This window comes from Trichechus manatus, unplaced genomic scaffold (assembly GCF_000243295.1).
Source record: "Trichechus manatus latirostris isolate Lorelei unplaced genomic scaffold, TriManLat1.0 scaffold00005, whole genome shotgun sequence".
Lineage (NCBI taxonomy): Eukaryota > Metazoa > Chordata > Mammalia > Sirenia > Trichechidae > Trichechus > Trichechus manatus.
The window spans coordinates 956023-968355 of record NW_004443941.1 but is presented as its reverse complement, the minus strand read 5'-3'; the positions used below and the strand labels follow the sequence as shown (position 1 = coordinate 968355).

Here is a 12333-nt window from a genome sequence, read left to right as displayed (position 1 = left end):
ACTGAGGCTAACAAAGAGATGCTAGGTCTCTACTTGTAGTACAGAGGGCAGGCAGGCACACTGTAGCAGTACTGAGGCTAACTACCATCTAAGCTGCCAAAACCTGAAGAAGCCAATACTTTCCAGGACAAAATCCTAGGCAAGCAAGTTAAAATAAATAAAAGAAAAGAGATGTGTGCATAGCTACCTACCTGATATTTAAGACAAAAGATTTAAAACTAAATTTATTCTATTTTAACAAAAATCACTAAATTTATTCAAATTCTATTATACAAAAGAACTTTTAAAAAGTTTCCATACTCAACTTTTCCAAAATATAATCCAGAAAAAAATGTTTTATTTTACATGCAAACCACTCAATCAAAAGTTGCCTTTTTCTGGACATAAAATTCATGTTACTGAAATGACAGGCTTTGTTCCAAGGATTAAAACCTTTCTAAACAATACTTACATTAGACACAACTGTAATAAATGCATGTGCTACAAGAAACGGCAAAGTTTCAGGAGTTCCATATTCAAAACAATCCTTCATGAGAGAAAGGCCATTTTTCCCACAAAACAAACATACATAACGAAGCAAATGCAATGGTACTTCCACATCCTGTGAAAATAAAGAAGATATGTCATTACTTAAAAACCTATCAGGAATAATTTTCATTTTATTACCAATACTGTAAATATACTTATTGGACATAAAAATAAACTCAAAGACATATATAAACAACAAAAATAAGCCAAACATAAAATATTCCATAAACCTCGCAATGAAAAAAGATAAACACTTACATTCATATCACAGAATGCCCCTAATATGTTGCTTTCTTGGGTTGATATATCCTAATTAAAAAGAAAAAGTAAATACTATTAGGTCTCAAATACTAAATGACAATCTAAAAAATATATATGACTTCTAGAAGTCTAATTTTATAGAAACTCAATAGATAATTTTGAAATTGCTTCTCATGAAGAACAGTGGTATTCCTAACTGAAGCTTATCCAATTCAGCTCTAAAGTATACTTCAACCCTTCTCCACAAAAATCTTTCTATACGTACTACAAGTTATTTTGACTTTTTAAAACTATTTAACGTCTCTTCAGAGAATCGTGGTAATTTTCATAAAAATATATTACAATTGAGTCAAGTGGTTTTGAAATTATGCTGCAGAATTCCCTAGAGATATACTCAAGAGTTGCATAAACAATGACACGTTTTCCATACATACGATTTAAACTCCTGAAAGTACACTCAGCCACCACTGGTGAGAGTATACATTGGTGTGACCTTCTTCTAAGGGCAATGTGACGGGCGGCGCAGCAGTTAAGAGCTGGACTGCTAACCAAAAGGTCAGCGGTTCGAACCCTTGGAAACCCTGTGGGGCAGTTCTACTCTGGGGCAGTTCTATAGGGTCACTATGAGTTGACTACGACGGATTTAGTTTTTATCAGCATTTAAAATGCACGTTCCCTTTGATCTAGCAATTCATCTCTATGGGTACTTACCGTTAAGGAACTAATCAGAGAAGTACTGGAAAAGAGACGTACAATCATGCTCACTGCAATTATTTACAATACCTCAAAATCAGAAGCAACTTAAATACCCGTCAATAAAAGAGCGGTTAAATAAATGGTGGTGATAATCATTCAGAGTCTTATATAACCATTAAAAATAATAAGGTAAAATGGGCATGAGAAATCTTTTTTGGGATGATGGAAATGTTCTAAAATTGGAATGTGGTGATAGTTGCACACAAATTTACTAAAATTCATTAAATTATACACTTTAAACAAGTGGTTTTTATGGTATGTAAGTTATACTTTGAAAAAGTGTGAAGAAAAATAAGGTTGATCCATATGTAGAGACATGGAAAGATAATACCTTGTAATATATTTTTAAAAACACAGAATTTATGAACATGATTTGATTTTACAAATTTTTTAAATATCTGGCAATACCTGAACTAATTTTGTCACAATGGCTTTCTTGAGGAGACAATGGAGAAAAGGGGAAGTTCAAGGCTTTCTAAAGGCTATTTTTATATATTCTTTACTTCTCAGTTTGTCACTCTGAAAATACTGATGTTATATTCAGAAAGCTAGATACCTTCATCTGAAAAGTTAGCTGGCAAAGGGAACCTGTTCATTCATTGCTGCTACCTGTTTTGTACAGTAACCTCCACTGCTGAAATAAAGTTTGAAAATCACTGACTGAGAATAATCACACAGAACTATCCTGAACATTTGATGAACCCAAAAACAAACAAAACCTGTCCTTACAGAAGCCAGAACACTTGTCAAAGTAAGTGTACTAAAGCTCCTAAATCTGTTCCCAAGCTTCTACCACAAGGGCCACAGATAAAGTTCAAGTTATTCTCAACAAACCTTTTTGCTGTCTTCAAAAAGCCCTGAATTAAAGAACCCCTCTGGTATTGTTAAATATAGATTCACGGACTGGGTGAATCATGCTGGAATATTAGTTATGATTTCTAGTGCTTAACATGGTAACAGCTAGAAGAACTAACAGAATTCTACCCTGATGCAAAACATATAATTCATGGGTTGGAAGCATCTATTTTGGCTACTCAGAAGAACTATTTGCTATTTCTGACCTGGACACATGATACTATTCTAAGATGTTACTGCAATCTCATTTTAAATGCTATTTAAAGAGTTAATATAGATCCACAGGTAACAGCATTGGGAACATGAGAGGTCTCACTTGAGGCTGAACCAACATCATTTTTCTTTTAAAAGTTCCAATTTTAGATGATTCCAGAAGAGGCTTTAAAAAACCTATCAGAGATTTCTGAAGTTTTTATTCAAAGTCTCATATTCACTAAATATGAGATGATGCCATACTATTTCTAGAAGCAAACAGAAGAATTTGCTTATTATTTTAAAAGAAAGAAATTAGCAAATAAATGAGATTTATAAAGTAACTGCTATCTAATTAAACAAATGCTCCATAACTGAACTAAGAAAAATTAAAGGCCAATAGATAAAGAATAAAATTTCTGCTTATGAAAGTCCGTGGTTTTGGAATCAGTGGTGATGGTTATAAACTGTGGGAATTACTTAAAACCACTAAACTACACTTTAAGAGGATAAATTTTATGATACGTGAATTATATCTCAGTAAAGAGACGGGAAAAAAGTCAGGGAAAGGTGGCCAGAGGAAACTACCCTAGATCTGGAAATTGGTAAAATAACATGAACATGTACACTTAGTCTACCTTAACACATCAGGTGTACATTTAAACAGAAGTGCAGCAGTTCCTCTCCTTTCTACACTTTTACACTAATTTTTACTTAGAAATAAATTTTAACACTACTGTAATACCTCATTTTGTAGAATTACACAGCTATTCAAGATTAAAAAAGAATTCAACCAGACAAAAAAATTCTGTAACCTGAATTAATAGCACACACTTCCAATTACTAGATCTTTAAAGATATTATCAACTTTGACAGGGAGGAAAGGAAGGAGTGGGGGAGGGAGAGGGGAGATCAAAAGGGGCTCCACCCTCCCGTGTGGACACGACAGAGTGGCGAGTTAAAAATGACTGAGATGCTGTGCAGCAGAAGACGACCTGGATTCCAGGACTCTCCACAACATGGTGTGCAAACCCAAGCAAATCTTTTTTGACGTTTCCTAGCCAGTTCTCTCATAAAATACAAGTGTCGACTAGGCTTCTAAAACCACAAGTACCAAAATACTAACATAGGAGTTTTTAATCTTTTACTTCTAAAAAGTTCTGCCTATGTGTGCCTCTTAAAAAAATAACCAATATCAAAATTAGAGTTATGTTTAACGAGAGCTCACACTATACGATCGTATTATCTTCTCATGTCTACGCACTGTAAAAAGCCAAACGTTTTTGTATCAATATTAAGTTAACAAGTCTTAGGATTTTTCTGGTTTAATTTAACTGGAGAAGACAGCAGAACAGCACAAAGGAAAGACTGGATGGCTAGACCATCTATCTCCTCATAGAAAGGTGGGACAATAATCTCCCCCAATAATTTTTGTTACATTGCATAGTAAGTACTGGTTTTCTTTAACATATCTGTATTCATGTGTATACACACACCATTTATATATATATATATTTAGTAATATAATCATGTTATAAATACATCTTAATACATCTTATAATATATGCATATACATTTATATCTCTATAATGTTTTATAATTGTTTTATATTTACATACATAAATGTGTGTGTATTTTATAATGCAATTGCTTTATCACGTATACATACATCACCAAGGTTTTAATTTGGGACCCTCTGAAACAGATGACCCTTAACACATTTAATTACATGGCCACTAGTACAAAACTAGAAAGTTCAGAGTATTTATAACAGATCATTGCTAAGATACAAGAAAAGGAACCCTGGTGGTGCAATGGTTAAGCACTTGGCTGCTAACTCCGGGAGAAAGAACTGTTGATCTGCTCCTGTAACGATTACAGCCTAGAACACCCTGCGGGACAATTCTACTCCAGCACATGGAGTCACTAAAAGTTGAAATCAACTCAATGGCACCTAACAACAAGATACTATTAACTCAGGAAGCAAGACGACGAACATGAAATTAAAGAAGCACATACTTAATATAGAATTTTGTATAAGGAGGTTCCTCTTTTACTGTATCTAAAAATGTTTTTTATTAGAATTTTACCCCAAAGACTTCATGAAATCATTGCTTTCAATCAAGTATTCACAGGGAATGATCCCCAAACAGTAATAACAAGGTACTTTAATCCAAAAGGAAAAGTACAGGGGAGTGCAATTATGCCTACATTTAGAGAGTAGCATTTTTTAAAACCAGAAAGAAAAAAAAAACTGATGAGTAAATTGATTTTAGAAACAAAATAGATTTAGTATTGCTATACTTCCACTGTTAAGAGATTTTTAGCTAGAGAAAATTTATTTCTAAGAAACTCTGCATGAAATTACACATATCTAGGTCGCTACACAAACTATTTTTAACATTTTTTGATTCCTAATTTAAGGCTTTAAAACATTATTCACATGGTGTTCTTAAGATAAAATTTTCAAGTTTACACAGAAATGTTATTAGCTGCCATCAAGTCAGCCCCCAACTAACAGCAACTCATGCAAGCAGGACTGGCGCGTTATGATCCACAGAGCTTTCACTGGCTGATTTTCTTCCTAGTCTGTCCTCGTCTGAAGCCCCACTGAAGCCTGTTCAGCGTCACAGCAACACGCAAGCCTCCACTAACAGAGGTGGTGGCCGCGCCTGAGGTGCACTGGCCTGGATTTGAACCCAGGTCTCCCGCATAGAAGGAGGGAATTCCACCACTGAACCACCACCTGCACAAATAGGTCCCTTTTTATCGTTGTTGTTGAAAAAAGACTCTAAGAAGACTTTTTTTTAGAAGTCTAGTAAGTATCTTATGTCATGTAAGAAAGCCTTCAAAATGTTTCTATATAGGAAGAAAACTGACCAGGAATTCTAGAAGATGTAACACAATCTGATCTAAAGTACTGTTACGGGGAATTCTAACAGAGAAAATATCCACCTCCTGGGCCACGTTTTCAAATAGTCTCAATTTAATCTTAAAATATCCTCAGTAAAGCAATGCTATTTTCTAGATGAGGAGGCAGAAGTCTAAAGAAATCAAGTATGAAGGTTACAGAACAAGTAAGCTAGAGAAAAGAGTCACACTTTTAAAAAAAGCACGTGGTAGATACTCCAATGGCCACGAGTCTTCCCATCTCAGGACGCAATGAGCCTCTGCCTCTCCTCTCACCCAGAGAGGGAGAACAGTTCTCCAACCCTTGGAATCTGGGCTGCCCTTGGGAACTGCTTCAGAATAGAATGTGGCTAAATGACACTGTGATCTCAGAAGCTGGACCTTAAGAATTTTAAGAAGCCTTACACTTCCACTTTCATCCTCTTGAAGCACTGTAAGACTACCATGTAAGGAACTCACTCTACCCTAGTGGTGAATGCGAGCCCACGTGGAGAAAATCCAAGGAGCCTCAGTCAACAGCCTGCACAAACTGCCAGACATGTGAGCAAGACCATCTTAGACCTTCCAACCAATCAGACCTTCCAAGTAAATGCAACTGCATAGGTGAACCCAAGCAAAACCAGCAAAGGAAATAAACAGCCAACCCACAGAATCAAGAGAAATAATAAATCATTAATTTAAGGTACTAATTATATTACCATGTAATTTTCTCAATTCCCACTATGTCTAAAAAGAAATTCCACTGGCTAATAAGTCTAAGATGAGCTACTAAGCTCTTGGAAAGGCTTGTAAAAAAATATCACTAGGAAGAGGAGCCAAGATGGCAGCTTAGTCAGACATGTCATGCTGTCCCTCTACAACCAAGAGACACCGAGTGACAACAGTTATGGATGACAATCCCAGAATCCGGAGCATCGAAGGATAAAGCATTAGATCAAACACCGACTGAAAGAAGCAGCTGAAAACAGTGAACAAGGAGAGAAGCAGAGCAGAGATGCCCTGCCAGCAGGCCAGCCCAGCACAGCGTGGCCATATTGAGACAAAGCCAGCAGAGATTCCTGGTGTGGAGCATAGTAGGCAGCTTCACATAACTCCCAAGAGGAGACAGAGAAACTGTGTAGGCATACCCAAGTGAAGCAAGCCCCAATTGTGACCCCTCCCCACTCACCCAGTGAGTAGTAGAGAGAGGGCGCTCCCGGCCGCCCACCTCGACTTGCCCCTCACCTCACCCCTCGCCTCACCGAGCAGGCCAAGTGAGGGTCACCATGCTCCCCAGCCACTCGCCCAATTCTGCTCCTCGCCCACTGCCCTGCCAAACGGATCAAGCAAGCATCACCACACTCTCCAGCCACCTGCCCCACCCCTAACCAATCAAGTAGGCCGAATGAGTGCCACTGTGCTCCATGACCGCCTGGCAACCCACTCCACCCTGCCCGTGCTGCACAGCCAAGCAGGTGGAGACAGCACCTCCGTGACTGGGCATTCCCACACTGCACCCACGTTCACTGCATCATCATTCACAATAGCAAAAAGATGGAAACAACCCAAATGCCCATCGAGGGATGAAGGGATAAACAAACTGTGGTACATACACACAAAGGAACACAATGCAACAATAAAGAATCATGATGAATCTGCAAAACTTCTCACAACACAGATAAATCTGGAGGACATTATGCTGAGTGAAGTAAGTCGATCACAAAAGGACAAATATTGTATCAGACTACTATTATAAAAAGAATAGGTTTAGACACAGAAAGAAACAGTCTTTGATGATTACCAGGGACGGGATGTGGAAGGAGGGAGACTCATTAACTACAGTGGAGACAACTGTTAACTCTGGCGAAGGGAAAGGCTATACACAACACAGGAAAGCCAGCAAAACGTGACCAAGGCAAAGGAAGACACCAAGAGGCACCCAAGAATAAACAGCAACTATGGTAGACACTGTAACATAAAATCCTACAACAGTAATAACAAACAATAATTTGTAAGGAGATACACAGACTACCTACTGTAGGTTAAACATGTGAGGGAGGGTAGACAGGAGTACACCTGCGTATGTGTACGGGCATGCTGGTGCATATTTCTACACACAGGCACACATGTTTACTGCGCTTCGCTTTACTGCGTTTCACAGATACTGTGATTTTTTACAAACTGAAGGTTTGTAGCAACCCTGAGTCGAGCCAAGTCCATCGATACCATTTTTCAAACAGCATGTGCTCACTTCATGTCTCTGTGTCACATTTTGGTAATTTTCACAATATTTCAAATTTTTTCATTATTATTACATCTGTTAGGGTGATCAGTGATTTCTGATGTTACTACTGTAACTGTTTTGGGATGCCAAGAACCCATGCCCATATAATATGGCAAACTTAATCGATAAATGTTGTGTGTGTTCTGACTGCTCCACTGACAGGTCGTTCCCGCCTGTCTCCCTCTCCTCAGGTCTCCTTATTACCTTAGACACGACAATACTGAAATTAGACCAATTAATAACCATGGCCTCTAAGTGCTCAAGGGAAAGGAAGAGTCGCACATCTCTCACTTTAAATCAAAAGCTAGAAATGATTAAACTCAGTGAGGAAAGCCATTTCAAAAGCTAAGATAGGCCAAAAGCTGGGCCTCTTTCACCAAACAATTAGCCAAGTTGTGAATGCTAAGAAAAAGTTCTTGAAAGAAATGAAAAGTGCTACTCCAGTGAACACACAAATGATAACAAAGTAAAATAACCTTACTGCCGATATGGAGAAAGTTTTAGGGGTCTGGACAGAAGATCAAACCAGCCACAAAATTCCCTTAAGCCAAAGTTTAATCCAGAGCAAGGCTTTAACTCCTTTCAACTCCATGAAGGCTGAGAGAGGTAAGGAAGCTGCAGAAGAAAAGTGTGAAACTAGCACAGGTTGGTACCTGAGGTTTAAGGAAAGAAGCCACCTCCACAACATAAAAGCACAAGGGGAAGCAGCAAGTGCTGATGGAGAAACTTGCCGCAATCGATGAAGGTGGCCACACTCAACAACAGATTTTCAAGGGAGACGAATCAGCCTTATATTGGAAGAAGATGCCACTTGGGATTTTCACAGCTAGAGAGGAGAAGTCATTGCCTGGCTTCAAAGCTTCAAAGGAGGCTGACTCTCTTGTTAGGGGCTAATACAGCTGGTGACTTTTTAAGATGAAGCCAAGGCTCGTTTACCATTCCGAAAATCCTAGGGCCCTTAAGAAGTATGCTAAATCTACTCTGCCTGCGCTCTACAAACAACAAAGCCTAGATGACAGCACATCTGTTTACAACACGGTTTACTGAATATTTTAAGCCCACTGTTGAGACCTACTGCTCAGAAAAAAAACATTCCTTTCAAAATATTTCTGCTCATTGACAATGCACCTGGTCACCCAAGAGCTCTGACGGAGATGTACAAAGAGATTAATGTTGTTTTCAAGCCTGCTAACACAACATCCATTCTGCAGCCCATGGATCAAGAGGTAATTTTGAATTTCAAGTCTTATTAAGAAATACATTTCATAAGGCTCTAGCTGCCATAGACAGTGATTCCTCTGATGGATCTGGGCAAAGTAAATAGAAAACTTTCTGGAAAGGATTCACCATTCTAGATGGCATTAAGAACATTCATGACTCATGGGACGAGGTCAAAATATCGAAATTAACAGGAATTGGCAATCAGTTGATTCCGATCCTCATGGACAACTTTGAAGGGTTCAAGACTTCAGTGGAGGAATTAACTGCAGATATAGTGGAAACAACAAGAGAACTAGAAACAGAAGTAGAGCCTGAAGATGAGACTGAATTGCTGCAATCTCGTGATCAAATTTAATGGATGAGGAGTTGCTTCTTATGGGTGAGCAAAGAAAGTGGTTTCTTGAGATGGAATCTAGTCCTGGTGAAGATGCTCTGAATATTGTTGAAAAGACAACAAAGGATTTAGAATATTACATAAACTTAATTGATAAAGCAGCAGCAGGGTTTGAGAGGACTGATTCCAATTCTGAAAGAAGTTCTACTGTGGGTAAAATGCTATCAAACAGCATTGCATGCTACAGAGAAATCTTTCATGAAAGGAAGAATCAATCAATATGGCAAATTTCATTGTTCTCTTATTTTAAGAAATTGCCACAGCCACCCAACATTCAGCAAACACCACCCTGATCAGTCAGCAGTCATCAACATTGAGACAAGACCCTCCACCAGCAAAGATTAAGACTCGCTAAAGGCTCAGATGATAGTTAGCATATTTTTTTAGCAATAAAGTATTTTTTTAATTAATATATGTACACTGATTTTTAAACCTAATACTACTGCACACTAAACAGACTACAGTATAGTGTAAAAAAGAAGAAGGATCAGTAGTTGGAAAATACGGCCTTCGTGATAGAAATTACGGCGAAGACAGCATGATAGAATTTTGCAAAACCAACGACTTCAGTACAAATACCTTCTTTAACCAACATAAATGGCGACTATATGTGTGGACCTCACCAGATGAAATACACAAGAATCAAATCGACTACATCTGTGGGAAGAGACGATGGAAAAGCTCAATATCATCAGTGAGAACAAGGCCAGGGGCTGACTGAGGAATAGACCATCAATTGTTCCTATGCAAGTTCAAGCTGAAACTGAAGAAAATTAGAACAAAAAAAAAAATTAGAGCCAAAGTAAACCTTGAGTACATCCCACCTGAATTTAGAAACCATCTCAAGAATAGATTTGGCATGTTGAACACAAAAGACCAAAGACCAGAAGAGTTGTGCAATGACATCAAGGACATTATATATGGAGAAAAAGGTCATTAAAAAGACAGGAAGGAAAGAAAAGACCAAAATGGATGTCAGAAGACACTCTGAAACATGCTCTTGAATGTAAAATAGCTAAAGCGAAAAGAAGAAATGATGAAGAAAAAGAATTCAAGAGAAGATTTCAAAGGGTGGCTCGAGAAGACAAAGTAGAAGTATTTAAATGACATGTGCAAAGACCTGGAGATAGAAAACTAAAAAGGAAGAACATACTCTGCATTTCTCAAGCTGAAAGAACTTAAGAAAAAATTCAAGCCTCCTGTTGCAATAGTGAAGGATTCTACGGGGAAAATATTAAACAACTCAGGAAGGGTCAAAAGAAGATAGAAGGAATACACAGAGTCACCATACCAAAAAGAACTGGTCGACGTTCAACATTTCAGAAGGTACAATATGAGGAGGAACCAATGGTAATGAAGGAAGAAGTCCAAGCTGCACTGAAAGCACTGGCGAAAAACAAAACAAGGATCCAGGAATTGACGGGATACCAACTGAGATGTTTCAACAAATGGGTGCAGCTCACTTATCTATGCCAAGAAATGTGGAAGACAGCTACCTGGCCAACTGACTGGAAGACATCTAAATTTATGCCTAGTCCCAACAAAGGTGATCCCTCAGAATGTGGAAATTATTGAACACCATCATTAATATTACACGCAAGTAAAATTTTGCCGAACATCATTCAAAAGCGGCTGCAGCAGTATATCAACAGTTAACTGCCAGACATTCAAGCCAGATCCAGAAGAGGACGTGGAACCAGGGATATCACTGCTGATGTCAGATGGATACTGGCTGAAAGCAGAGAATACCAGAAAGATGTTTACCTGTGTTTTACTGACTATCCAAAGGCATTCGACTGTGTGAATCAAAACAAATTACGGATAACATTGCGAAGAACAGGAATTCCAGAACACTTAATTGTGCTCATGAGGAACCTGTACATGGACCAAGAAGCAGTCACTGGAACAGAACAAAGGGATACTGCATGGTTTAAAGTCAGGAAAGGTGGGCATCAGGGTTGTACCTTTCACCATACCGATTCAGTATGTACGCTGTGCAAATAATCCAAGAAGCTGGTCTATATGAAGAAGAACGGTACATCAGGATTGGAGGAAGACTCATCAACAACCTGCGTTATGCAAATGACACAACCTTGCTTGCTGAAAGTGAAGAGGACTTGAAGTACTTACTGATGAAGAACAAAGACCACGGCCTTCGGTATAGATTACAGCTCAACATAATGAAAGACAAAAATCCTCACAACTGGACCAATAAGCAACATCATGATAAACGGGGAAAAGACTGAAGCTGCCAAGGATTTCATTTTACTTGGATCCACAATCAACATCCATGGAAGCAGCAGTCAAGAAGTCAAAAGACACATTGCACTGGGCAAATCCGCTGCAAAAGATCTCTTTAAAGTGTTGAAAAGCAAAGATGTCACCCTGTTGACTAAGATGCGCCTGACTCATGGTGTTTTCAATCATCTACTATGCATATGAAAGCTGGACGATGAATAAAGAAGACCGACAAAGAACTGATGCCACTGAACTGTGGTGCTGGAGAAGAATCCTGAACATACCATGGACTGCCAAAAGAACAAACAAATCTGTCTTGGAGGAAGTACAACCAGAAAACTCCTTAGAAGCAAGGATGAGGAGGTGGGGCCAAGATGGTGTAGTCAGACACTTCTGGTGGACCTTCTTACAACAAAGACCAGAAAAAAACAAATGATGTGATTATATATGGCAATCTGGGAGCCCTGAACATGAAAGGCAGAGTTGAGGAACCGGACTGAGTGGCAGGTGGAGGGAGAGACAGTTCAGACGCAGCGAGGAGTTGCCAGACCAGACCCAGCAAGAGCCTGAGCCCTTCAGGCCTGATCAGCTCGGGGGTGAGCAGTGAGGCAGGCAAGCAACCAAACTCAGGAGGCGCGTCTTGAGCACCAGTAGAGACCCAACACGAGACTCTACACAGCCATCTAGAATCAGCGAGAAGCAGCCCTCCATGAAA

At 38.8% G+C, this 12333-nt stretch overlaps 1 protein-coding gene across 1 annotated transcript in view; it reads right to left on the bottom strand.

Moving 5' to 3' along the window:
- USP34 (ubiquitin specific peptidase 34) overlaps positions 1-12333 on the bottom strand; it is a 190491-nt gene that overhangs the window by 169985 nt on the left and 8173 nt on the right. Inside the window, 2 exon segments of the mRNA XM_023734886.1 lie at positions 452-601; positions 787-837. Of these exon segments, the coding sequence (XP_023590654.1) occupies positions 452-601; positions 787-837 (201 nt within the window).